At 58.0% G+C, this 27,261-nt stretch overlaps 1 protein-coding gene across 6 annotated transcripts in view; it reads right to left on the bottom strand.

Moving 5' to 3' along the window:
- The window catches only part of BCAR1 (BCAR1 scaffold protein, Cas family member), a 35,903-nt gene extending 9,012 nt beyond the window's left edge, over nucleotides 1-26,891 (bottom strand). Inside the window, exons 1-2 of one of the 6 annotated variants that reach the window (XM_072731508.1) lie at nucleotides 26,464-26,891; nucleotides 3,756-4,367 (exon numbers count right to left, since the gene is read on the bottom strand). In XM_072731508.1, coding sequence (XP_072587609.1) covers nucleotides 3,756-4,367; nucleotides 26,464-26,475 — 624 coding nt within the window. In that variant the 5' untranslated portion in view covers nucleotides 26,476-26,891. Of the gene's footprint in view, nucleotides 1-3,755; nucleotides 4,368-6,206; nucleotides 6,302-12,005; nucleotides 12,128-12,240; nucleotides 12,559-13,081; nucleotides 13,366-26,463 lie in introns of those variants that run through there. The other 5 variants (XM_025993058.2, XM_072731507.1, XM_072731509.1 and 2 more) reach the window with 5 other exon arrangements.
- Nucleotides 26,892-27,261: the final 370 nt, after the last annotated feature.

The following is a 27,261-nucleotide window of genomic DNA, read 5'->3' as shown; positions in this document are numbered from 1 at the left end:
ACACAAATCCTCACAAGGACACACGAGAGACCCAGGCAGGGCAGGGTCCTGCAGAGAGCAGGGGTGAGAAGTCAAGCTGAAGGCCCAGAGAACCACTGGGGAAGGCCCCACCCCTGTCGCATTCTGCTGGGCCCCCAGTCACCCTCCAGGCAGCTCAGCTACCAGCCTCCCCCTTCTGCAAAGTGGACATCTCCCCACGTGACCCAGGCCGGCTCCCGCTCTGGCATGCCCACTCCCACCCAGGACCCTTGGCTTCTTTCTCTGGAGCACTGATGGAGCGCTGTAGGATCAAGGAGGTGACCATCTAAGCTCTCACCCAGAGTGAGGGACGTCCCGGACACGGCTCCCCTTCCAAGCTCCCGGGCTCCCCAGGAGCAGGACTGAGTTCAACTGTGTCTGCCACAGCACAGCTGTGGGCCCTGACCCGGAGGCACTTCCCCAAGAGGAACCTCTCAAAAACACCTCCATCTGGGGGCCCACCTGCTTCTGCCATAGAAGTCCCATAGCCACACCCCAGGCCAGAGGTGCTAAAGCTGCGGTGTGACCCTGAACTCTTTCCCAGCCGTACAGGCCACTCTGCCCCAGGCTCCTGGCATTTGTTTTTTGTTGTTGTTTTTTTTTTTTTAATTTTTATTTATTTATGATAGTCACACACACACACACACAGAGGCAGAGACACAGGCAGAAGGAGAAGCAGGCTCCATGCACCGGGAGCCCGACGTGGGATTCAATCCCGGGTCTCCAGGATCATGCCCTGGGCCAAAGGCAGGCGCTAAACCACTGCGCCACCCAGGGATCCCGGCTCCTGGCATTTGACCTCATCACTCCCCTCTGGCTTCCTGGATCATAGGGCCCCCTCACCCCACCCACAGTTCTGGCAGGGTCCCTCCTCACACCACCTGATCTCTTGAATGAAGAGCCTCAGTTTCCCAGACTTCTGAGGGGGAGCCCAAGATTTATGAAAAGCACAACCTTGAAACGTGGGCAGAGAAGCACAGTTATCATCTGTTTGTAATCCACACCCATGTGATGAGAAACTGCCTGAAGCCTGCTGCAAGGTAAGGGGGTGACACAGTAAAATCTGGGGTGGCCATCACAATCACCTTAGGGACCCAAGAAAATGCTTTTGACATCTTTGGGAGCTACAATCCCAAAATGCAAAAGTCTGCATACAAATTGGTGCAAGACAAATAAAGAACGTGCTATAGACAAAACATGCCAAAATTCCCAGTGATCACCTCTTGATTGGGGCATCTCCTCTCCAGGCTTCTTCACACGTTATGTGTTTTCTGCGACAAATAATCACTGCTCTCATGATCATAACCTAAAAGCAGATGCTACCAGAGGCTGCCCAGGCCAGGAGCAACGAGGCTTCTCGGAAGGGCAACCCAGCCCAGGACACAGGGTTCTCCTTTCAGGGCCGCCAGCCAGGCCAGAGCCCTCGGGGACACAGGCTCTGAGCAGCCCTATCACTGGGCCCAGCTAGTTAAGCCCAGATGTCACCTGAGTGCCAGCCCATCCCCTGGGAGGGAAACAACCCACAGCCAAAATGTGGGCTCGGGTCCACCACCCAGCACCTGGGTCTCACTACCGCTTCCTGGCCCACAGGGCTTCCAGCACTTGGAAGGACAAGCTTGTCGGTTAAGATGCAGGGAGGGAAGTGGGAAGAGGAAAGGGCATGCCTCCCTGAGGGGTATGCAAAGTGTGGATACTGTGTGTGTGTGTGTGTGTGTGTGTGTGTGTGTGTGTGTGTGTGTGTGAGAGAGAGAGAGAGAGAGAGAGAGAGAGAGAGTCTGAGTACATGTGTACAGGGAGATGGACTATGGCCTCTCCCGAGGATCACCAGCCAAGCACTGTTCCCTGCCACCTCCTCACAGGACAGGTGTTTCCCTGGCAGGGCTCTGCTTCTCTCCTGAAAGCCACCTTGGGATTGGCCCATCTGGGCTATTCCAGTCCAGCATGGCGTGCTCCTGCCTGGCACGTCTCTGGCTAGGCAGCTGAAGGAGCAGGTAGGTAATGACCCCGGTGTCCGGTGTCCAGGGAGCCTCACCCTCAGCCAGCCAGCCTGACCTCTGGCCAGGTGTGCCGGCTGCCAAGTGGCGTCCTGCAGGCAGGGGCAGGGCAACACTCTTGACTGCTGATTACCGCCCAGCTGGAATGGGTAAGGCTCCCACCTCAGCCCTGACAGGTCCTGAGAACTTGGCCACTCTCTCCAGACACAGGCGGCTCTAGAATAGACACGGCACACACATGAGGCCCGGTCTGGGGCTCAGGGAGCCAACTGTCAAGAGTTCAGCAGCATCTTCTATGGGCCTGCTACCGTGCCCAGCACCTGCCCTCTCCCACCAGGGCTTCTGGGGCTTGCTGCCTGCTGCGGTCTCCTCTCTACAGAGGGGTGAGCTGGCAGCTGGGTTTCTCAAGGTCCTCCGAGGCGAGCTGCAATGGAGGAACGGCCATGGTGGAGACAAGAACTGGGTGTGGCAACTCTGTTTCTCAAAAGTATGTGGGATGTCTCTGCTTCTGGGCCTCCCAAAGTCTTCAAGGGACTTGGCCAAGGAAAGACAGAGGCCAAAGGTGAAAAAAGGTTGCTCCTGACCCAGCCCAGAGCAGCCCATGGAGCAGGGCCTTCAGTCCGCCTCCTCCCCACAGGCAGATGGACTTAGGGGTGGGGTGCCCAGGCAGGCCTATGCGGAGCTGAGGGTGCTACCTTTGGGGCCGTGTCCCCCAGCCCAGGCTCTCCTGGCAACAGCCCACAAGGTGACCTGAGAGGCCCCACTCTGGCCATCCCACCTCTGCCCATGGTCCAGGCATTATCACAAACAGATCACTCTGCCGGCCCACTGACATGGCCAGAAGAGAAGGGCTGGGTGCCCGTGGAGCCAGGAATGCCCGAAGATATGCTTTGTGCCCATCCTAGGAGCCAACACACACCCAGAGGACTCATGGGAACCCCTGGGCACAAGGTTGCTGACCTCTCAGGAGGCAACCATCCTGGCCCATGACGTGCAAGCTCTGTGCTGAGGAGGATGGAGTAACAATCTGGACTGTTGTGTGGCCCCTGACGCTCACGGAGGTGCTCCGTCAGCCCTATAGCACTCATATATAAACCGTGACATACGGGAGAGAAAAGTCTCTAACGTGATCTACTCCTATGGATTTTCAGCCATTCTTGCCTAACCGTTATCCTGAGCTCCCCCCTTCCAGTACTGCCTCTAGTTACCTCCCCACTCCTGGGTGCCTCTTCCCACCCCCACCAGGCCCAGTATCCTGCACTCCATGGGCAGAATGACTTCACCAGAACATGGATTGGCCAAGTCACTTCAACTCAAAACCTTCCACCCGCAGGCAGGTATCTGGTCTTCAGGAGCACCAGTGCCCCCTACTCTGGGGGGTTGGTCCTCAGCCTACTGCTTAGGCTTTATCGGCCAAGTCCTGCCTACCACCCCTTCCAGACTTCTGGGCTTCTGTCAGATTGCATCTTTGCTGGGGACAGCTTCCCTTTGGGGTCCGTCTGCGGAAGGCCACCTCAAGGTCCAAGGCCAGCTTGGATGTCTTCTCTGTGGGCTGCCTGTGCATCTTCAGTAGACAGACAACATATTCCCCAAACACTCATCTCCCATCTTGGCCCCAGACCAAACATGCAGCTGTGGCTGGAGCCCTGGAGACCCCAAGGGCACTTGGCTGGACCCAGAAACCAGGGCCTGGGCAAAACTCGCCAGGGGATTGATTGCCCAGTCATGACAGGGCAGCCTTACCTTTGCTGGTGGCTTCGTCCCCTCCCAACTGCGTGCGTCCATAGATGGGGGCACCTGGTAGATGTCATGCCCTATTCCAGCAGAAGGCGGCACCTGGTAAATGTCCTGGGCAGGGCTGCCAGGCCCTGGGGGCACCTGGTAAAGGTCCGGGGCTGGGTTGGGAAAAGGGTGATGGGGCATCTGCTTCGAGAATGTAGACGTCTGCTTGGCTGGGGGAGACTGGAACTGCGAGCTGGGCCCAGGGGCTTGGTAGAGGCCTTGCTGAGTCTTGCTGGGGGTGGGTACCAGGTAGACACTATCTGGTTGGGGCTGGTATGTGGCAGGAAGCATGGGTGTGTACTGGGCACCTGGGGCGTGGAGGCCAGGCTGGGGCTGGGCCGAGGTGACGGGTGGGCCGGGTCCGGGTCCTGCTGGCTTCTTGTCATGCATGCCCACCAGGATCTTAAGGCGGTTCCCAGGCACAATGCCTTGGCGCCCATGCAGTGAGCAGAGCCACCAGCCATCCAGGCCCTGTGTGTCCCGCTCCAGCACTGTCATGATGTCACCCTTGCGGAAGGAGAGCTCATCCGGGGACTCAGCCACGTTGTCATAGAGGGCTTTGGCCAGCACATTCTGGGGAGAGAGGACACAGGTAGGCATGAGGATGTGTGCCAGGGGCTTGGCGGGCTGCCCAACTGCCACCCAAGGTAACTCTTCTTGGCACTAAGGAAAGGCTTGAGGAGATCCTGGAACCTCTGCCCCCTCTGCTGCTGGCAGAGAGGTCCAGCTGATCATGACAGTTTTCAAGTAAGCCTGGACAGTACCTCAAAAATCCTCAACTGCAGCCACCACCTACACTCCAGGGATGACACTCAACATACTCTTGGAAACCACTCTAAAGTCACGCTACAGCCCAGACCAACACTGGGGAGGACAGCAATAATGAAAATCATGACCAGCACATTCTGGGAAGAAAACAGGATGCACACCCTTGCTGCTCCAACTCTACAGTCCTGCTGCCCTGCCAACGGAGAGGAAAAAACGAGAGCGTAGGGAGGGGACATACAGGGACAAAGTGGTCATCATCTGCAGACCATATGATCATCTACGTAATAATTCCAACAAACCAGAACCAGTAACGGATGAGAAAGAAGTACAGAAAAGCCCACACAACAACAACAAGCTACTAGCTACCCAGGAATTAATCAAGCAAAGACAACAGGAGACCTCAGAGCAAAAAATGTGTATGTTCTGCCAGACGGCTCAAGGGAAAACCTGAATAAAGGAGAAAATGTACCAAATTCACCATACGATGACTAAGCACTATAAAAGGCCAATTTGCCCAAGCTTACTTAATAAGTTACAATTATAACAGAAATGCCAGCAGAATTTTTTTTTTTTAAAGGAATTTGACCAAAGAAAAAGAATCCTTCTAGAATAAATGGAGAAATAGAGGTCCATCTATAAGCAGGTCAGCCTGACACACTCTTTTCAGGCTGTGAGGATGTGCCAGGACCGTGGATGAGTGGGACCAGTGCCCAGGACAGGGCTCACAGACGCCCCACACTACAGGAGCCCATCGGACGCCACAGGCGCTACCACACAGCAGCGTGGGAGGCCAGGGCTGCTTCATGGATGGTGCTAGAAAACTCACTCACTGTAAGAAGAAAAATCAATCCCCACAGTTGCCTCATGTCATAAACAAAGGACAATTAAAGACCCAGGTGTGAAAGATAAAACTCTAGCTCTAACAAAAGAAAATATTGGGGAGAATACCTTTGTGACCCCATAGCGCAAAAAAGTTATAAAACACAACTCTAAAAACAAAGACCGTAAAGCACACAACATAAGGTTAACAACAGTGACAGACAGATTTCAACCTCACCATAGTGGAATGGTTTCTACTGGATAGGAGAGAACACAAAGCTGACACGGTAACAGGTCACCAATGACAAGAGAGGGATGAATCCAGAATCTGGAGCATTCTACAAACCAGCAAGGCAAAGACAAGACATGGAGAAAACCAACAGAACGTGAGCAGCAAGTTCTCTGAAGGGGGAAAAAGACTGGCCAAGGCCACTACGAAGCAGATTGCGGCCCATATGCAATCAGGACCCCCGCGATCCTGCTCTCTTCTCTGGGGCTCCGCACCCCAAGCAGGCGCCCAGGTGGGCATCTGGTGAGGAAGGTTGGCCACGCCCCCCGAGTTAGAACAGCAAGCAGGCCATCTATTACCCAGAACCCCTTCTGTAAACATCATAAATGTCTACAAAACAACTCTAAGTATTTTCCAGACGTTGACCCAAGGACAGACACTAGACACACGTCACCAGCATGGGTGCTTCTGGAAAAGGAACAGACACGCACCAAAGGAATCAATGAGGAAAATACAGCAAAACGAGAAAGGAATCTCATTACAGACAGTGGATGGCCAAAGTAGAGCAGTACCCTTCCCCCAGCCCTACTTCTTACCCTGGCGCTCTCCTGGTAATTCTCCCAGTGCCTGCTTCTTGGACGGGGCTCTTTAACTCAGCAAACCCTCCCAGAGCAGGGACAGGAGCTCCATGTGGCCCTGGCATGGAGAGGCCTTGCTAAGTGGCCTGCGTGAGACCTGGGGAGGGCCTTGGGGGAGACAGTGGGACAGAGGCGGGAGGACCCCAGCACTGGTAGACACCAGGCTAGTAGGTCCAGAACCTCACTGGCCCCTGTGTTCCCGGCCACGGAGTCTGCTGTACTGCTCCGCGGGTGTGAGTGCAAGGATGAGGCTGGACCCAGAGATGTCCCAGAGGGTCCCAGAAGAGGGCAGGAGGGAAGGAGGCACCAGTTGGGAGGACGTCAGGGCTGCTCTGGCCTCCCAGGGTGGGGAAAAATGGGGATCAGCTGGGGAAGCAAGAGAGGCCAGGTCAGGGGAGAAGCCAGCCCAGGTGGGCAGCTACACAGGGAAGGCAGGTTTGCCCCAGCACCATGGTGAGCACCAGGGCGAAGGCCCTCAGAACTGCTGCTTCTGCAACACTGCCCACCTCATGACTACGATGCTTATACACGCACCAAAGCATTGACCATGCCTCAATAAGATGTCACATGAACTTAAACTGAGGAGAGGGTAAGAATAGCGGTTGTGAATGGAGGATGCTTTCTCTTCCTGTTTTTCAGAATTTCTCAGTTTGTATTTAATGAGCACTTCTTGGCTTGGGGTTTGAAAAATATACATTCTGAAAAAGGACAGTGGACTACCTCCTTAGGCTCCAAGGCACAATGGGGCAGAGGAGGCTGAGGCAGGTCTAGAGGCCATAGCCCAAGGAGAAGCAGGCAGGGGCAGGGGCTGTCCCGCTGTCCTGCAGCCCATGCCCCCCCCCCCCCCCACGGGCCCCATCCCCAAGCTGCCTGCACGGAAAGCAAGTTTCCCAAATATGGTCTGCAGCCTGCCTCAGGGAATCACATCCCGTCAGGGGGCGGGACACCCGGCCCACCCTCCCCCTGTGACCCCACTGGGTCCCCCCAGCCCCTGCCCTGGTGACCACAGGAAGTGCCAGCAGAGTGAGTCACAGGAAAATCCCCCTCCAAGCCCAGTCAGAGGGGGCGGGGTGCAGACAGAGGGGACTGCCCCTCAGAGGCCCCTCACCTCTCAGGAGGACAGCCCAGGGAGGGCTGGCAGAGGGGCTGGGTGCTCAGGGAAGCTGGGAGGCTTGCAGAGGGCAAGGTCCAGTAGGGAACAGGGAAGGAGGGGGAGGGTCTGCCCACACCCACGAGAGCCACTGGGGCCTCCTGCACCCAGGGTGGCCAGCCCCCACCCCCTTGGTGTGAGCTCACGGAGCAGTCAAGGCCAACAACGGCTGCAACTGTATAGTCTGGGGCGGCTGGAGCCAGGCTGGGAAGCACCTCTTGGGCTGGGCACGTGGCACAGAGTGCCTGGCACCAGGAGCTGCTCTGTCTGCATCAGCTGGGGCCCCCGCCCAGAGCTCCAGAGGCAGGCTCTCCACAGGCCCTGCTGGTGCCGGAGCGCTCCAGCTGACGAGCACCCCAGCTTTGGGCCTCTAAGCCTCCCCAGCTGTTACTGAGACACGTTACTCCCTGATCCTTCTTCCTTCTTCCCAGTCACTCAGCAGCAGCTAAAACCAGACCTGGGTCTGGCTCTCCCTCCACTGCTGGGTGACTCCGGGCAAGTCCCTTAGCCTCTTTGAATACCCAGATCCCCTGTGCTAAGACGACAGTCCTGCTTTCAGAGGATTGTTCTTTTGTTCAACAAAAGATGTGCATAGCTCCTGCTCTCTGCCAGGGGCTGGGCCAGGCTCCACTAGATGGTGCAGGCCTAGCTTGTCCATGTCTGCATGGGGTTTCCATTCCAGTGGAGCAAACACCGAACAATTTGTTAGGGCACAGGGGAAAACAGGCACCTATAATAATGTGGGACAGGACCACTGCATATAGGGTGGTCAGAGATGACCTCCCCGAGGAAGTAACACTTCAGATGACTCAGGAAGAATGAAAACCAGGCACAATGACACCAGCTAAGGAAGAGCACACAGCCAGAGGATGGACATGAGCCAAGGTACTGGAGGAGGAAGAGGCTGGAGGAAGACAGGGTTGTGGCCCCAGAGTGGCAGGCAGGCTGGAGACAATGCAGAAGAGCTCAGTAAATGTCATCAGATGGTGGCACCCCATGGCAGGTAAGCCCAGCCAGGGCAAAGCCTATAGCCCCTGAACATTTCTGCCGTAGACACACTCCCCATGACCCAGTGTCTTGCTCCTGCATGGAAGAGGAGCCAGTCCCCAGAGCTTGGGCCAATCGGGTGCCTCCACCCACCCTGTAACAAGGCATAGCTGTGACCTCAAAGGGGCACACTGTCAGGGTGCCATCACGGTCTGGGCAGACGCTGCCAGACATCTGTGTCCAAGGGACCACAGAGAGTGCTGCCTGACTTACCCCCAAGTCTCTGGCCAACCTCATTCCTGCTTTGAAAAAACCTTCCACTGTGTCCCATTCCTCCAGAATACGTTCAGGGGTCACTCCACCAGGTAGGTGACCATGCCCCTCCTTGGGCATGCATTCCCCATTGTCCCTAACTCAAAGTGACCAAAGCATCTTGTTACTGCCTACTTTGTGCCCTCTGACCCAGGTACCCATGGGGGAGTACCTGGGGGTATGGGGGGAGGGGCTGTGTTCTTCAGCATGGAACCCTTAGGCACGCATGCATGGAGCCTGGCCCTGAATGGGCGGGCTTAGGTAGAAGGCCCCCTTGCAGAAGATGGTATCCTAGCCTCCCTGGGAGCAGCCAGGAAGACCATCTGCGGCTCACTCACCCCAGAGGGAGGGGGAGAAGAGAACACTCCCCAGGCAGTGGCCTGCCAGCCAGGCCCACTCAGAACAACACCCTGGTTGTTGCAAATGGAGCCAACAGGGCTGCCCCACAGGCAGCTCTTAGAATAGCTCTCATTGTGTCCTAGGGCCCCGTGGGCACCAGACCCCCAGGGCCAGGTGGGCTCTCAGACACAGAGTAGCTGGGCCTTGGCCACAGGTGGGCACATCTGGAGGACTGCAGCCATCTGATGGCTATGCGAGTCTCTGCCTTGGGGAACACTGGATAACTGTATGGGTACCCCCAAACCCTGACTCTATGGGAAGGCATGACCTGGCAACTGGGACCAGTGGGGACAGACATGTCTGACAGGTTCACAGTAACAGCAATAATGACGAGCTCCATAGGAGCAAGCTCTTCTGTATACTTCGGTCATCCCTTTCAACCTTAGGAGACACTGTGATTACCTCCACCTTACAGACAGGGAAACTGAGGTGCATGAGGTGCACAACAGTTACGTGACCTGCTAGGGACAGAGTTAGGAAGCAGCAGAGGCAGATCTGGGCTCTATGATAAAGCAGAGTAGATGGCTCCCGTGGTGATGCTTAGGTTCCTGGAAGCCAGGAGTGGAAACCTGACAGGCCTTTTCTCTCTGTGTCGCTCAGCCCCAATACACACACACACACACACACACGCCCCAAACAGAGCTTCACACATTGTAGTCACTCGGGAAACACTAGTTTCCTTCATGCCCAGAATCATCTCACACTCGGGCCAAGATTATTTCTGGGGTATACTGTTTGCTTGTCCCAAGAAGCCCCTAGTAGCTAATGGACACAGGCCCAATACATGTGTTGAATGGTAGTCCACGTCCACAACCTCTACTCACTGGTGCCCCAGGAATCCCCCTGGAAAGGCAGCAGCCAGGGGGCCACCAGTCAGGGTCCTGACCATCCCCTCCCACTCTGAGGACAGTCTCTTCCCTTCCCACAAGTCCCCACGCCCTCATCCTTGATGAGACTCCATCCCAGCCAGCCTTATCAGCATTCTCCTAACACCCCCAGGAACAATTAGTAGCCAGGGTCTGGGCTCAAGTCCAAAGAGCAAAACCATGGGCAAGCCCCTATTCCAGAGCTGTCCCAGGGGGAGCATAGCTCCTGCCCTACCCATCTCAGAAGTGCTGGAGGCTCAGCGGACATGGCTGGGACTGTGCGCAGGTCCTCGGCCCTGTCTGACACTCAGCACCTAAGCGGCAGATCTGTTGAATGAAGGACTAAAAACCCACGTCCGTAGTGGCCACTGCCAGTGGCTCTCCCCTCCTAGAGGCCACTCCCTCACGCAAACAGGAGCTGTGGCCTAGTCTCATTTGCAGCGGCCACAGCAGTTGCTTCTGTGTCCCGGGCCAGCTTTGAGTCAGAAGCAGGACCCTGCTCCCACCCTTGCAGGGCATCCCAGACACTGTCCCTGGGAGACTAGGCAGACATGGGCCCCTAGCACCCCACAGCTGGTGAAAACAAGCAACCCTCTAGAACTCTCACCATTGCCACCCAGCCCAGGGAACTGCCCCAGGCTGTTAGAACCCAGACCTGCACTTGATTACTCATTACTCTCCTTCTCTGTCCCTGGGGCCTTGTGGGGAGGACTCAGGATTCTTGAGTGGGCTGGCTGGTCTCTTGGAGGGGGCTCAGCATCATGAGACTTCAGGGTAACACTTCAGGGGTAACCCAGCCCCAGATATGTCATCATGGAGGGAAAGAGGCAGGAGGAATGGCTCCAGGGGGGACAGGAGGGATCTCACTCCTAAGACCCCATTTTCTCCACCTCGATGTCCAAAGCCCCCTGCAGCTCTGCTACTCTCTAGTCCTAAATGATAACTTGCGGTAACCCTTATAGCAGCACCATCCACCTGAGCAGGAATGGAGGGGGACAAAAGGCACAATAGTGGGGTTCTCGCTCAGATAAAAGTACCAAACCCCTGATTTCTGGGATGCACTGTGGAGATGAGGGTCTGCAATGGGGCCCTGCCCCTCCACTGTTTGAACTCCTTCCACTCCAGGCCAGAACTTCACCCCTTAGAAGTGAAAGGGAATCAGGGCAGCAAGATAGCAGAGCCAGGGCCTCTCCAGCGCTAGAGGGCCCAGCCCCATACCCTCCCTTGAAGGGAGTCCACCCTTCAGCCCCTTATTTGGAGGGTCCAGAGAAAGAGGATCTTGGCCTGTGTCTTTGCTGGAGAACAATCCCTATTCCCCTGACCCTGCACCTTGTTCTCCAAGTGTGACTCCAACACTGTCCCTCACCCCTCTAGAAGCCTCCTGGGGAGCACACCTGGCCTCTGCTTCTGGCTGCCCCCACTGGCTGTGGGCTCCTGGGAGGCAGGGGAGGGAGTTTTCAGGCCCAAGAGAAAAGGGCGGTAGGAACGCCTAGACAACGGATGCCAGAAGGACCCCACCAAGATGGTGGCCAGTAGAGCATGGCAGCACCCGAAGGACCAGAGCACCCCCAATCCAAAGGAGGGGGCGGTAGAGCACATGTGAGGCAGAGCATGGGGCATACCGGGAGACCAAGTTCTAAATCCAATCTGTGCCTCAGTCAGTCTCCCCATCTGTATAACAAGGAAAGCAGCTGTCTTGGGCTTTTCCCACTAGGGATGCCCTAGTGGCGCTGACCTTGCTTCAATCCCCTGTTTAGGCCCAAGGAAACGGTCCTAGCAGCCCACAGCACTCGCACTCTGGCTCAGCACAAACTGTAATGGCCAGAGGCTCCAGCTCCCCTCCTAGAACCAAAGGTAACTGTCCCAGCAGAACCTGGGGCTGCCCGGCCTCCACCAGTTCCCAGAGTCCCTTCCTTACCCAGAGCAAGCGGGTAGTGGGTGCTGCTGCCAGGACGGAATGCCAGCAGCAACTCCCAGCACACACCTGTTCTTCCAAGCCCATCATCCCTGCCACCCCGGGACCCCACATCATCAGCTCTCCACCTGGGAAAGGATATGGGACACAGGAGGATGGGTCTCCGGGCCCAGAAGGATGAGGAACATGTCCCAGCCTGGCTGAAATCTGCAGAGAAGTCACAGCAAACCAGAAGAGTGCCTCCCAGCCTGGACCCTCATGGTAGGGATAAGGAAAAAAGAAACTCCATGTCCTCAAGACTGACCAATGAGCCGCTACTCCCAGTCTGGGATCCAAGACCCCCAAATCTCCCCGGGCACTAACCTCCACGGTCCACAAGCATCCCAGCCCTCAGCAAACCTCAACTTCTCCGACTCCTTCAGTACTGCTCTGGGCTGTGCCTCAGGCAGCAGCGAGGGGCTGGGAGCTCTGGGGGACACCCAAATGGCAGCCTCGCTTCCCCTCCAGCTCCATGCACCGGGCCCTCCAACGCCGGGACCTGGGGTCACCATGCCACACTGCACATCCGCGGCCAGGATCCCGCTTCTACCTCAGTATTTGCAACCACGGTAGGTAAAGGTGAAGTGCCTGCCCCCAGGCCTGGAATCCAGCACCGACAGGCCGGAGGGTGAATCATTAACAGACCCAGGACTGGCTGTCCGCCAGCACCAACACCTCCTCGGTCGCCACACACTTGCTCGCTCATCCGCTAGCCTGGGGGCGGGGAGGGGGCAGCTCCCCACTCCAGAACAGCAGACGGACAAGGATGGACCGCCACCCCACTTCCCGGAAATCCGCGCCTCCTGGAAGTTCATGGTCCAAGGAAATCTCGGACCTGTCCCCGTAGCGGAGGAAACTGAGGCGGGAGGCGGGTCTCGCAGGCCCAAGGTCACCCGGCAGGCGGCGGCCGGCAGGGGGAGAGCGGGACGCCCGCCAGCAACTTTCCCGGATCCAGGAACTCTCCTGCCGGCCAGCGGCCCTGGGTCCCGCCCTCCCCACCGCCCCGGGGGCGCACGGCCCCGGGATCCTCGCAGCCCTGCCCCCGGGCGCCCCGCCACGCGGGAGAGGGCTTCCAGGGCCTCGGAGCCCGCCTGGCCGGCCCCGCCGAGGCCGCAGCGGCCAGCGGTTCCCAGGACCCGCAGGTCCGGCAGGAAATGCCACTCACTGGACTCCTCGCTGGGGACCGCCCCGGGCGCAGGCAGGGCGGTCGCCGGGAGGCCGGTCGGCGGCGCACGGACTCCGGGGCGGCCCCGGCCGAGTCCGCCGCACTCACCAGGTAGTTCATCGCGTCCGGCGGCCGGGCCCCGCCTCCCGCAGGGGCGCACACCGAGCTGCGGGCGCCCGGGAAGGCCGCGGGCGGCTGCGGCGGCGGCTGCGGGGCGGTCCCGGTCTGGTCGGGCGGCTCGGTCACCACGCTTGCCGCCGCCGCCGCCGCCCGGAGAAGCGCGGCCCCTCGCCCCGCCCCTGGGCCCGCCCCCGGCCCCGCCCCGCCCCCGCCCCTCCGCCCCGCCCCGCCGCCCCAGCCCGGCTCCCCGCCCCGCTCCCAGCCCGGCTCCCAGCCCGGCTCCCAGCCCGGCTCCCAGCATGCCCGGCCGCGCGCGCCCATTGGCCACCGCGGCTCCCCATGCAAATGAGCCGCCGGTCGGCTCCCGGGGCGCGGGCGCGCGCCACCCAGCGGGACCGCTCCCAACGCCCCGCACCCGCACCCGCACCCGCTCCTTCGAGGCTAGCACGGGGATGTCACCTTTTCTCCAAATGCACATTCTCCGCCCGCCATCCAGGGCAGGAACGTGTCCCTCCTCAAGGACTAAGCCAAGGCCCCCTCCTCTGGGAAGACTGTGGGGACAACCCCCCCAGTTAGCCCCCCCAAAGCTAGCCTCAAGTCAGTCGACTTCTGCCTTCACCACCCACCAGACCCTGGCGTTACGCAAGTCTCAGACTCCGATCTGAATCTAGAAGTACCAGGGAAGGGGCATATCCCAGCTGGCAGAAAACTAATAATGTCCACCTCACCCTCTCTGTCAGGCCTACCCTGTAAGAGCCCCAGGAAAGGAAGACTCAAGGCAGGGAGGCGGAGAACTCCCAATGGGTCCCCTAATTCAAGAGGCACAGAGCCACAGGGCTTATCCAGTTCCACCAGATGTGCCTGAGGCTCCGGTCTACCCCATAGTCAAGGGCTCACCATCTCCCACCTGCTCCACCCAATTGAACCCAGCCACCCCGAAGGGTCCCCCCCCCCCCCCAGTTCTGGCCTAGGAGCTCTGTTCCCACCCTAATCCCTCAGTCAGTGCTGTCCAGGCCTAACCCCCTTGCCAACAACATGGTGGGAGGGGGAGATGTTGCCAGGAATGAGAGGGAAGGAAGAACCACCACAGGGAAACCGAGCAGAGAGCACCTTGGTTCTCCAGAGTCCTCCCTCTCGAGGCTGCAGGTCAGCGACCACTACCCCACACAGCACAGTCGGGGATGCCAGAGTCCCAGAGCGTGTCCAGGGTTGCACAACAGTCAGCAGGGATGTCTAGTATAGAACCTGCTCCAGAACCAGGCAGTTCAGTGCCTTATCTCCAGAGTCTCCAGTTGTCAAGCTGGACCACTTGCTGAGCTTACACACACCACAATGGCAGGGATGCAGTGGGGGCAGACCTGGCTTTGCCCTGCAGGGAACCCTCAGGCATGGCCTATATACAAGCCCAAGATGGACTCACAGCTGCCCTTACACCTGAAACACATACCCAAAACCCAGAGCTCAGGTGACTCAGGTGGCCAGGTGTGCCACCTCAGTCCTCTCCCATTTGTAAAAGGAAGGGATTGGGCTAGGGCCCCCAGACAGCTTGTTAAAAAATCACATTCCTTGGGGCACCTGGCTGGCTCAGTCAGTAGAGCAGGCAACTCTTCATCTCAAGGCTGTGAGTCTGAGCCCCATAATGGGTGCAGAGATTCTTAAAAATAAAATCTTAAAAACAATAAGATTCCTTGTTCTCCCCTCCAGAAAAACTGGGTATGGGGGGACCTACACATCTCCATTTCCTCAAAACTTCACAGGGAACGTGGGCAGAACTCATGGCCTGCGGGGAGTAAGGAGCAGTGGGACTCATGACCCAGAAGGAATGGGGCAACCAGCTGCCACCCTATGCCCTCCCCAAGACTGGCCCCCTTGTCACTCTTAAGCTGCCTACTCCCCCACGAGAGGAGCCAGCTGTCAGGGAAATACTACCTCGGGCATCCCCTCCTGCTGTTCCCAGTGCTCTGCCCCAAAGTCAGGCATGGAGCTGTGGGCCCAACCCCTCCAAAACCCTGACCTGTCCTCAGCCCAGCTAGCACCCAAGGTTCCCAGGAAGCAGATGGGAACTGGCTGGACCATGCCTGAGAATTTGTGCTGGATGCTAGAGGGAGTCCTTGGGTTTTCCGGGGTCTCCACTCCTGTGGGGAGAGGAGGAGAGACCCGGCCTCACAGCCAGGAAGAAGCCTGCTTGCAGGTCTCTGCAGGGGTGGGCAGGGACGCAAAGGCCTGGCCCTCAGCGTGCTGGCCCTACTCCACCCTGGCTGGCCTTGGGCGAGAGGAGGCGGCTGGCTGGGACCAAGGGAACCGGAGACCCTCCCGACTCTGGCTCTGGATTAAAGCAGTGCCGGGGGCGGGGCTGCTGCTGGAGGCGGGCAGGCGGGGGAGGGGAACCCAGCTCTGGCAGAGGCATTTCAAAAATTTGCTCCTTTTCCACTTAAACTCCCTCCCACTCCCCAAGCCTGTGCCTCCCAGAATGGCATTTCCGCTTTGTAATCAAGGCCCTGGGATCTTTGCCCCACTGTGATGGAAGGGGAGTAACTGGAAGAGGAGAGGAATGCCCTCTCCCAGGCCTGCAGGTAGATGGGTGGGGGAGGGGCAGGGCAGACTCCAGCTGGGGTGTGTGGGAAAGCAGACCCTCGGTGCCAAGAAGCTCTGACAGTGACCCAGCCCCCTGGACAGCCAAGATGCTGGCCCTGGACCAAAGGCTCTATGACCATAGGCTCATTGTATGCCTACAGCGATCCTGCAAAACAGACTTCACAATTAGCCCCATTTTCCTGATGAAGAGGTTGAGACCCAGTTTACTACCCCTTCCCCATCCCATAGGCTCCCTACCACAAAAGGATCAGAGCTGGTGGCCAGAGAAGGGACGAAGGGCTTGCTACACAGCTCTGGGACAGGACTGGAAGGGAATGAAGGAGCAGGGGGGCACTAGGGCTCAGAAAGCCAAAGAAGGTGTTGTGCTCAGAGACCCCGAAGGACAAGCAGCTGAGACGCAAGCACTCCCTAAACACAACTGAGTTCAGAACTGGGGCCCAGTATCACCTCTCCAACACGGAGTGCAGGGGAATGTAGGGGTGATGAGGATGAACCTGGGGAAGGTGGAGAGGGTGCTGCTGGCTGGAGACAATCTGGCACCTCCTGCCAGGCTGAGAACTCACAGCTCACACGCTGGAGAGGGGAATATCACCAACCCCTCCCCTTGGGGCCCTGAGTAGGAAACATGGTGGGACCAGCACATGGGGACAGTGGTTCCCATCTGTCTATTAAAGTGTGCACTGGGGTGGGGGCTGCTATTGGTCCCAGATCTTAAATAAGGAGTAGAGCTCCGGACCCAGCTCCCACTCTCTAGGTTTTCTGGGTCTTACTCTTTAGGCCAGACCCATCGCACAAAGAACTATTCTTGCATTCGACCCAGCAATGTCTGTTGCAGCATTTGTAACAGCAAACAAAGGTGGGGGGACATAACCCAAAGGTCCAACTATAGGGGACTCGTTAGGCAACCTGAGCCTCTCAACGGATATTGTGCAGCTATTAAGGTGGCCACTTTCAAAGACTAAAATTGTTCAAGAAAATGCTTACGACAACGCGAAGTGAAAGGTGCAGGCTAAAATGGCTTGCACAGTGTGACTGCAGGCAGCCCCTTTCCCAGCAGCCTGAGAGGGTGGCTGGATGGGTCAGCTGATGGCCAGCTCTGGGAGCGGCAGCAGGAAAGGATTTCCTGAGGCCGGAGGTAAGTCCTGCCAGCCCTAGGGACAGGAAGAAATGATGCATCTGGAGGGCCATGGGTTGTTGCCGCCTTCCCCCTCGGCTGGCTGCTCACACTGGCAAGCTCAAAACCAGCCTGAGAGCTGAAGACAGCCTGTGAATGGCCCAGAAAAGAGATGAGTCCAGCTGCATCCAGAACCACTGCCGCACACAGGCCGGACACCCCGCACACCTGCTGTCAGAGGCCCAGAGAAGGGATGTGCTGTGCCCAGGTCACACCACCAGGAAGTTGTAGCACCAGGAGCTACAATTGCAGCCCACCAACCCAGCTACCCAGGTGTGTCCCCACAGAAAAGCACCCAGATAACCCCAAACGGTACTTAGGGTGATGTTGGAGCTGTCAGACATAAAGAACTTTCCCATTTTCCCCTCCTCTCTGAGGGCGGAGTGACCAGTGGGGTAGTTCATCTGTCCTTGATGAATCTGACTGTGGAAAGGTGGGTGGGCCCATCAGCCTGGAGCTTGCCATCCTCTTGCACCTCCCACCCCGGGTGCAGGGGTGGGGGAGTGGAACTGCCAGGTGCAGGCACACAGCAAGTGAGGGCAGAGGACTGACTAGCCTCCCAGATCCAGGCCTGGGTCCCAGCAATTGCAATGGCCCCCCTCTAGTGGCTCCCTCCCCTACCTGCTTTATTTATTTATTTATTCATTCATTCATCCATTCATTCATTCATTTATGATAGAGAGAGAGAGAGAGAGAGGCAAAGACACAGGAGGAGGGAGAAGCAGGCTCCATGCCCGGAGCTCAAGTGGGATTCGATCCTGGGACTCCAGGATCGAGCCCTGGGCCAAAGGCAGGCGCCAAACCACTGAACCACCCAGGGATCCCCTCTTCGTTGCTTTTCTAATTTGAAAATTAAAGAGCACTAGAGGCACCTGCAGGGAGGTGCCTGCTTCAGAGAGGGGCTCGGCTCACAGCAGGCCTCAGGCTGCAGCTGGGCCCTGGAATGCTTCCCAGAGGCTCTCTGCCACACCCCAGGGCACTGCGTCCTGGTGGCCCAAGTCCCCTTTCTCTTCTGCACCTCTCTTTCCCCATCTCCCTCTGAGACCAGCTCTCCGCATGGGGAATCCCCCTAGGTGCTGGTAGGTGGGTAGAGGCTTGGTCCAACAACCAGGCCCCTCCTGTGTGTAAGAAGTCGATGAGGGCCTAGATGCACTCCACCCCTCTGCTGGTCAGAGGAGCACCACCACCTACATCCTCACTGCCCCCCTCCCAACACTGCCTGGGGGAGGAACGTAGAAGAGGCCGCAGGGGAGGGAGAGGAGCAGGGTCCTGGCTGGAGGTGGGGGATGAAGAAAGGTAAAGGAAGTCCTGTCCCTAGAGAAAAAGCTTATCTGCTGGTGGCTGTCTGGCCCTGGCTGACAGCCTGGCCGGGAGGGACAAGGGTGCGGTCAAGAAGCCATCTGCTCTCGCCTCTCCCCATAGCAACCAGCCCCAGCATATCAGGGCAGTTGGAGGGGGATGACTTCAAATGCCATCTGTCACCCCCCCACCCCCGCCCCAAGCCTACTTCCGCAGGAGCACAGGTGCCCACACCCACAGAGACCCAGGAGAGAAAGAACAATGCTGCCCAGCCACTTGGCTGGGGTAGGTGGGCAGAGGGAGGCATGAGGGGCAGTGCAGTCACAGGAGGGGACCCAGGGGTTCTGGAGGCAGCAGGGTGAGAGTGGATACACAGAAAGGAAGGAGTGATACAGAGAAAGCTGAGCTCCAGCAGGCAGCCTCCAGGAAAGCGCAACTGCTTCTCCCTCCTTGGAGAGTACTGTTGGGACATCCCACCTGCCCTGCTCCAGCCCACAGAGAAAGGCTCCATGGGCCCCAGGATACCCACACCCCAGTCCTCACCCAGCTGGAACTTACAGGGACAAGAGCAGAGACCATTACTGACTCCAGCTGGCGTGGGACCCTCAGCTATCACCGTACCTTTCAGAGCCTCAGTTGGCGCACTTGTTAAGTATAAGGACACCAGTAGTCCTGCTCATCACCAGGCCAGGAGATTGCACAGTGGACAAACACACCTTGGTGTCAGTGGAACACCCCTGTACCTGCTTGTCACAAACCAGCCCCACCAGGCCTGGCAACAGGGGGCACTCCCTTGGGCACTCCACTAAAGCCCTCTCGACTCTCCCAGTCCCTGCTCAGGTGCCCTGAGCTTCCCTGAGCCCCTGAACCATGAGGAACAAAACCTCCTCTGAGACGCGTGAGCAAAATCTCTCTGGGAAGCCCTGTTGCCCCTATATTTATCAGCCCACTTGGGGGGAATGGCTGTGTGGGAAGTGGCTAGTTATGGGGTCTCTCGCTAAACACAGCACAGTGTGACGGTCATTCCTTCAGCACCTACTCACTGCCAGGATACAGCTGCCATGAAAACAGGTCTGTGTTTTGGGGGGGTGTATGTGAGGTGGCATAAACAAGTGACCATCTGTGGGGATGAGGACTCTGAAGGAGACTGCAGCAGGCAGCAGGGTGATGGCAGGGGCTATTTTACACAAGGTGCTGAAGCGGGGGGTCCCCTCAGAGGAGGTGGCATTTAAGCAGATGTGTGAATCTTCTCCAAGGCTCATTTTGTAGAAAAAAATAACAGTAAAGATTCGTAAAATTAGCACAGGCTCGCCAACTCTCTCAGTGTGAAGCACAGAGCAGGAGGTGTGCAGTGTCCTGGATGCAGGGAGGGGTTCTCAAACAATCACTCCCCCATTCCTTGAGTGGTGGGGTATCCACCAGGCTGGGGCTCCCCAGAGCTGAAGCAGAGTGGCCTGGAATGCCTGCCTAGAGGGATGTCTTAGGACAAAGAGGAGTGAGCCCAGGAATCTATCCAGGCCTGAGAGTGTGAAAGGACATGGGCAGCTCTCAGGTAAGGCTCCATCTTCTCCTACCTCCTACTCTCCTAGAAGCCTCTCTCTGCCAGGACCTCAGAATGGACAGGGGCCCAGGATAAACACAAGTGACTCAAAAACCTAAGATACTTTACCTCTTGAGGAGCCTAGAAAGAGGGAAAACAAACCCCAGATACCTGAGGAGGGCTGAACAGAAAGGTTCCTGAACACACTACTTCCTGAACAAGATGTAACTTTGGGAGATCCAGGATCTGGTAATACAGACAACTCTCTGGGCATGCCTCAAGACAACCCTCTTGGATACTGGGTTTTATAAAATACTGAAATAGGGTATTACACCAGCAACAATGCCAATGCTCCAGAACCTAAAAATACACAGTATACAAAAACCAGAGACTGGGACACCTGGATGGCTCAGTGGTTGACCATCTGCCTTTGGCTCAGGGCATGATCCCAGATTCCTGGGATCTAGTCCCGCATTGGGCTCCCTGCATGGAGCCTGCTTCTCCTCCCTCTGCCTGTGTCTCTGCCTCTCTCTCTGTGTCTCTCATGAATAAATAAATAAAATCTTAAAAAAAAAAAAAAGACAGATATCCATCAGCAAGAGAATGGATAAGTATATAATTTCATTTTCATAAATGGAACGCTACTCAACATAGCAGTGAACAAAGAACTCTTGATAACACGCTACATGGATGGAAATCTCAAAACTGTTATACTGAATGAAAGAAGCCTGACCTCAAAGAGTACATTGCTATATACTTCCACTTATAGAAAGTTCAAGAACAGGAGCACCTGGGAGGCTCCAGGTGAGTGACCAACTCTTGGTTTTCGGCTCAGGTCATGGTTTCAGGGTCATGAGACGGAGCCCTTTTGGGCTCTGTGCTCAGTGGAGAGTCTGCTCGGGATTCTCTCTCTCTCCCTCTCCCTGCTCCTCCCATCTTAAAAAAAAGAAAAAAGAAAACTCAAAAACAGGCTAAACTAAGCCATGATGAAAGAAACCAGAATGTTGGCCACCTTACAGAGGGTTGGGGACTGTTGACTGTAAGAGGGATGCTTTCAAACTTTCTGAGAAGATGGAGATGTTAATTATCTTGATTTGATTGATGGTTACATGGGGTCTGCATTAGTCAAAACGCATCTAACATCTGTCCATTTCAATACATGTAAAATATTCTTTTTTTTTTTCATGTAAAATATTCTTAACAAAAAGAGTCTCAACTGGTAAAAATAAAACAAAGCACAGAGGAAAAAATACACAGGATTAGGAATACCAAAAATAGTTATTGCAATCCTAAACCCACCATGTTACCCTTTTTGCCCTGGCTGTCAGGGAGCTTAAAGTCATGTATGTCTACTTCCCCATATGTTACATAGTTCTGGATCTTTTCACGATCCCAGACTATTTGTGTCTTTCACTATAATCTGCTTCAAATCCTTCTTGGAACTTGGAGGGGTTTAAATAATAAATTTAGATTAAAGAAAAGCCCCCTCAGCCTCTAATCCCCTTTAAAGAAGGGATTAATTTTAGAGCTGCAACTTGTGACCATCAATCCTGCCCCAGCAGGCATCCAACACCACCTCTACCACAGTCCCCGAGCTGTTCCCAGCCACTTTTTCTTGGAGAGAGAAAATGGCCCAGCCAACAGTGACTAAGAGTAAACCAAAGAAACAATGGGGTTTGACCCGGATGCAATCAAAGCAGGTGACTGTGACAAAGGCCGAGTCAAAGGCCAGGAAGCAAAGGTGACCCAGTGACGTGGAGGGCATGGGGGGGGAGGCAGAGCCACAGGCACCCCTGACCTAGGAAATGCAGCCTCAAGCCTGGCAGTGGGGGCTCGGTGGGGGCTGCCCTCGGGGTCCACTTGCCTCACCCACAGGTTCAAGCCCCCATTAAAGTGCCGCCTTCTCTGGGGATCCCTGGGTGGCGCAGCAGTTTGGCGCCTGCCTTTGGCCCAGGGCGCGATCCTGGAGACCTGGGATCGAATCCCACGTCGGGCTCCCGGTGCATGGAGCCTGCTTCTCCCTCTGCCTATGTCTCTGCCTCTCTCTCTCTCTGTGACTATCATAAATAAAAAAATAAAAATAAAAATAAAGTGCCGCCTTCTGGCAGAGGGGCTAATCCCTTCCCAAGCAGGCTGCTGCAGATCACACCTGAGGACAGACCTACAGAGCCCCAGCGGCTTCCGCTGCCTGCAGCTCTGTGCCCTCTCCTGGGGGCACTCAGGGCAGGGCATCCACCTGGCCTGCAGCACCATGGGCCAGGCCAGCTGGATGTTGGTGGGGTGAAGACCAGTACCTGCCCATCCAAAGCTCAAAAGACAGGGGTCCTGTAGGCAAGGTGGAGCAGGCAAGGGTCCAGGGTCACCCCAGGCTAAGGCCTTGGCTGGAAACATCAACGATAAAGAAAGTGCCCCTGGGGGAAGACTGGGCAGGCCACAGAGAGCTGGTCACCTCTCCCAAGCCAAGTGCACAAGAGCCATGAGTGGATCTCGGCCACTGCACCAGCCAAGGGTGCAGGATAAAGATCACAACCTCAACAGAAGGAGCTTTCTGCAACCCCTGCCAAGTTCTCACAGAACTCCAAGAGTTAGTGCCGTTAATATCCCAGTAATTCAGAGAAGGAGACAGGCTCAGAGAGCTTCAGGAACTGCTTGAGGCGTAGACAGGCCAGCATGATTCATTCTAGAGCCCTTGCCCTCAACTCACTGAACGTCCTCCAGGGCCCCAAGCAGCCTCTCTGGGAATGCCCCCTTGGCCCCCAAGCAGGCTTCCAGGACGGCAGCCGAGATGCCAAGCCCGTCTGCAGGGGCTCCTCTGCACTCCCAGTGCCACATCCTCAGCAGGCAGCCAGGGCAAGCTAGGACAATGAGGCAGGGATAGAGGAGCCAAGGAGGCCTGAGTCCTACCCCAAGGAAGCCTGAGAGCAACCAAATAAACCCGACAATAAACACACAAACACAGATGTGAGTCCCAAAGACTCTGCAGAATGGTGCCCTTCGCCCGAGCACGTGAGGGTGAGCAGGAGTAACCTGGTAAGCGAGGCAGTGGCTGGAGGTCACTTCCTGCAAAGGGAGGCCAGGCAGAGCCAAGGCCAGGTGGGAGGAGGGGCAGGCCAGGTGCTTCGAAGACTGACCGGAGGACTCTGGACTAGGACCTTGCCTCTTCCCCCCACCCCCGCCCTGCCGTTCTCTTTGGAGCCCGTTCCATCAGGCGCTAGCTGTCTACAGCCTGGCTGCCCGGGCCAGCAGTGAGCCCAGGGCAGGCCTCCTGGCTTCCTGGCCAGCTCTCCCATCACAGTGCTGGCTGGCTGAGAGCCAGCCGCCCCTGGTTCCGCCCCTGGTTCCTGGGATCGCTGGGGGAGGTTCAACGAGGTGCCACACCTGGGTCACTGACCTCCATCAACCACTGCTGGGCCTCATTGGGCCAGACCCACCCTGCCGCACAGCCCTGGGCAAGCTGCCTGGCCTCTCAGTCCCAGCTGCCTTATCTCCCCAGGGTCCCGAAGGGGTTACACAAACTCATACTTGAAAAGCCACAAGCAGAGGGTCAGGCTCTCAGCAGCCTTGGCCTCTGTGGACAGCTCGACAGGCCACAGCCCCCACAATTAGAGAGACCATGCAGGATGACGCTCACTTTCCGGCTTTGCATCCTGCCAGATTTGGTTCCCACCCCAACTTCGTCTCTCAGTGGCCACGCAACCCTGGCAAGACACAGATCTTCTGTGGGGCTGCAAAGCCTGTGAAGCCCAGAGCCCAGCTCCTGGCACACACATCAGCACCTTCATTCCTTCAAAGGACCCATCATCAATCAATAGAGGAGAAGAGGGAAAGATAATAATCATTTTAAAAAGGAAAATAAAAAATTAAATTAACATGAATAAATTAGATAAATAGAAAGGAGCAGAAAGGCTAGAATGGTAGCGTACATTTCAGACAGGAAACGAGTGGCAGGAACAGACATCAGGGAACTTCTCTACAAGCTGGAAGCTGGCCTCTTGCCTGACAGCGCCAGGGGGCAACCAGCATTTTGTCACTCCTAAACGTGAATCATGTCAATGCCCACCAGGGGTCTGAGGTGGATGGCACAGCACTTTTCCTTTCAAATGCTTCCTGCCTGACCAGGGGGAAGAGACTGGCCTGGGGTGCCAAGGCCATGGCCAAGTAGAAGACCAATGTCAGAGAATAGCCAGGAAGTAAATCTCCAGGTGCTATGTGAACACTTCCCTCAGCTCAGGGAAGAGGAAGGAGCTACAGAGCAGGGACTCAAGATGACCTTGTGTGCCCTCCCGTCCCTACGCCCCACAGCCCATGTCCATCAGATGTCAGAGTAAGACCAGTTAATCCCCAGACAGGCCCCTGCTCTAACAGGAAGTCACTCGTGGCTCAACCTGGCCCATCCCAACCTCTTCTCTCCTTGCCACCACCTCCCATTCCATTCTGAAGCATCTTGTTATTTCTATGGGCCAAAGTGCCTGCGTCAGCCCAATCCAGGAAAAGACTGCCCAAATGAACGGGTGTGCTTAAAACCCGAACACATCCGTGAGCACCACATGGGCAGTCACCATTCTGGGTTCCAAAAGCACGGCTTAAGGAGGCAGCTCAGCCGGGAAGCCTCCAAGGAGCCTCACCACTCGCAAGCACATGAAAGCAATTTTCAGAACACTTCACAGCAGCAACAAAAATGAACTTCTCCTCCCAGCCCAACCAGCTCATACACTGCCCAAGATCCCAGGAGGGCACCAGGTTACTGATAGCCCAGCCACTGGGGGCAGATGGTGAGAGCCCTGTCTACTGCTTGCAGAACCCCCAAGGGCCGTGGCTATGGGCAGGAGTGTGGGGAGTGACTTGGAGCTGGCAGTGGTATGGACATCACTGAGCAGGCCAGGGCTCCAGGTCTTTACAGCAGGTGTCCACAGCATCGCCTGTCTGTCCAAGTCACACCTGGAACCTGCCCCATACCCCTGCCATACCTCTCTTGTTACAGATGGGCCCATTGAGGTACAGAGCCCAAGAAGGCTGCCCGAAGTCCTGTAATGCAAGAGGTCTGGGTGCCATCCTAAGCTCTATGCCCAGACCTCTGCTATGACTGTGACAGCCAAACCAAATCAAGTGCAGACCACCCAAATTGAAGCCCGTCCAGCTTATGGTATGGCCTGAGTTGCATTCCCTGTTCACGATTGTCCTAAAGACCCAGGCCCTCAACCAGGCTCAGATGGTCCACTTCCCCTCCGGCTAGTGCCCACAGGGTCAAGGTGAGGGGAGTCCCCTGATGCCCTGGACCAGAAAAAGATCCAGAGCTTTGCAGGACAGCAGAGAAGGGCTTGACAAGCATTTTCTGTCTTCTTTCTTTCTTTCTTTCTTTCTTTCTTTCTTTCTTTCTTTCTTTCTTTCTTTCTTTCTAAAGATGAGGCAATTATGCTCTGAACCAGAACAGGTGTGGGGAGGAAGGGGCTGCGGGGGAGAGGGGGGCGGAGTTCACAGCAGCACAGTCTGGAAGCCTTACTTTTTTCATCTGTAACTCTGCATTACCACTTAGGAGGCGTGGGGAGCTGAGGTCTCTAATTCCATAATAACAACGCTTTGCACCTTCCTCCAGTCATCTCCACACTCGGTGGTGGTTAATTAAAAGCCGCCCCCCCCCACCCCGCCCTGCCAGGAGGGCCCTACTGTCTGCTTCACCCGGAGAATGGGGCAGGAGTGAGGAGCCAGGCGCTTTGGCCCACTGCCCCTTCCTGTCAAGAGCGAAAAGACCCTAAGTCAGCAGAGACACAATGGCTGGAAACCACAGCTTCCCAGCCTGCAGATGGCGCCCCTTCCGGGCAGGACGCAGGACGCGGCCCCTGCCTCAGTCTGTCCATCTGTAAAGAGGGCTAGGGCCTGCACCTGAGGCCTGGTGACAGAGGGGGTGGGGATGGTGGCCAGGATCACTTGTCACCCAGGCGGCTGGCCTCTGGGTGCAGCGGTGATGGCAGGGGGCTGCCCAAGCCTGCACCTGCTGGGCCAGGAGAAGCGGGTGACGGGCGACAAGAGAAGCCCAAGGCCAGGAGGGGGCAGGTGGCCGCCCGGCACCCGGCGGAAAACTTGCCGGCAGAGTGAAGGCATCAGCCTTTCCAGGGGTGGCGCAGGGCCGCCCTGGGGACGGGCTGTCCCGCGGGGGATCGCAGCCGGCCCCGGCCTGGCCATCCCGGCGACGACCCTGGAGCGCCACAGGGCAGCGGCCCCGCGGGCTTCCCGGCGCTGCACCGACCCCCGCCTCACCCCGCTGCCCGGCGCGGGCGGTCCCCGGTGAGCCGCAGCGACCCCTCCCCGAGGCCCGGCCGTCCCGGTGGGGGCGGGGCGGGGCGGGGCGGGCTCGGCCGGCCCGGCTGGCCCAGGGTTTGCTGGGGCCAAGCCGGCGGGGGCTCCCCGCGGGGACAGCCCGGAGCCCGGCGCCCGGGGCGAGCCGGCTCCCGGGAGCGACGGGGAGACAGGCAGGGCGGCGAGGCCGGCCGGGGAGACGCCCCCTGCGCACCCCAGCCCGCCCGGCAGGCCCAGGTGGGGCGCCCCGCCCGGCCCCGACCCCCCCCCCCCCCCCCCCCGGCGCAGCGGCCCCGGGCGGCGCGAGGTCTCAGGCCCGGCCGGGGGCAGCAGAGGTCGCGGCCGGCGGCCGGTACTCACCGGCACGGACATCTTGGCCGCCGCCCCCGGGGCCCGGGCGGGCAGCGGCGCCGGCAGGCTGGGGGCTCGGCTCCGCCGCGCCGCTCAGAGCCCCCCGCGCGGGGTCCCGGCGCTCTCGGGGATCCCCGCGGGCTCCTGCGCGCTCCCGGCGGCCGGACTGTCCGGCGGCTCCAGCCGCGCCGCGCATGCGCCGCCCCGCGCCGCCCCTCCCCCTCCCGTCTCCTCCCCGGGGGCCGCGTTAAAGGCGAGGACCCCGGACCGCGGCATTTTTCTGTCGGCCCAACGCGGCGAGGGCGCGCGGTCTCCACCCTTTGCCCGGCGTGCGAGGGCCGCCTCGAGTCGCACCGCCTCCCGGTCACCCACCGGCGTCGGAAGACCACGGCCCCACCCCCACGCCGCCCAGCCGGGGATGCTGGGCGCCTGCCCTGCGGTCTGGCGGGGCTCCAGTCCCTGCGTCTGAAGGCGACTGCAGGTCAGCCTCGCCGGGCCGGAGAAACCCTGCCCGCTGCTCCCGCTGCAGGCCCAGAGCCCCCCCCCCCCCCCGCTGCTGCCCAGAGCCTCCCCCCCGCTGCTGCCCAGAGCCCCCCCCCGCTGCAGGCCCAGAGCCCCCCCCCCGCTGCAGGCCCAGAGCCCCCCCCCCCGCCCCCCCGCTGCAGGCCCAGACCCCCCCCTGCCCCGCTGCAGGCCCAGAGCCCCCCCCCGCTGCTGCCCAGAGCACCCCCCCCCCCGCTGCAGGCCCAAAGCCCCCCCCCGCTGCTGCCCAGAGCCCCCCCCCCCGCTGCAGGCCCAGACCCCCCC

This window comes from Vulpes vulpes, chromosome 12 (assembly GCF_048418805.1).
Source record: "Vulpes vulpes isolate BD-2025 chromosome 12, VulVul3, whole genome shotgun sequence".
In the NCBI taxonomy this organism is placed as follows: domain Eukaryota; kingdom Metazoa; phylum Chordata; class Mammalia; order Carnivora; family Canidae; genus Vulpes; species Vulpes vulpes.
The sequence above is the reverse complement of the archived record's forward strand: the minus strand, read 5'-3'. Positions and strand labels throughout refer to the sequence as shown.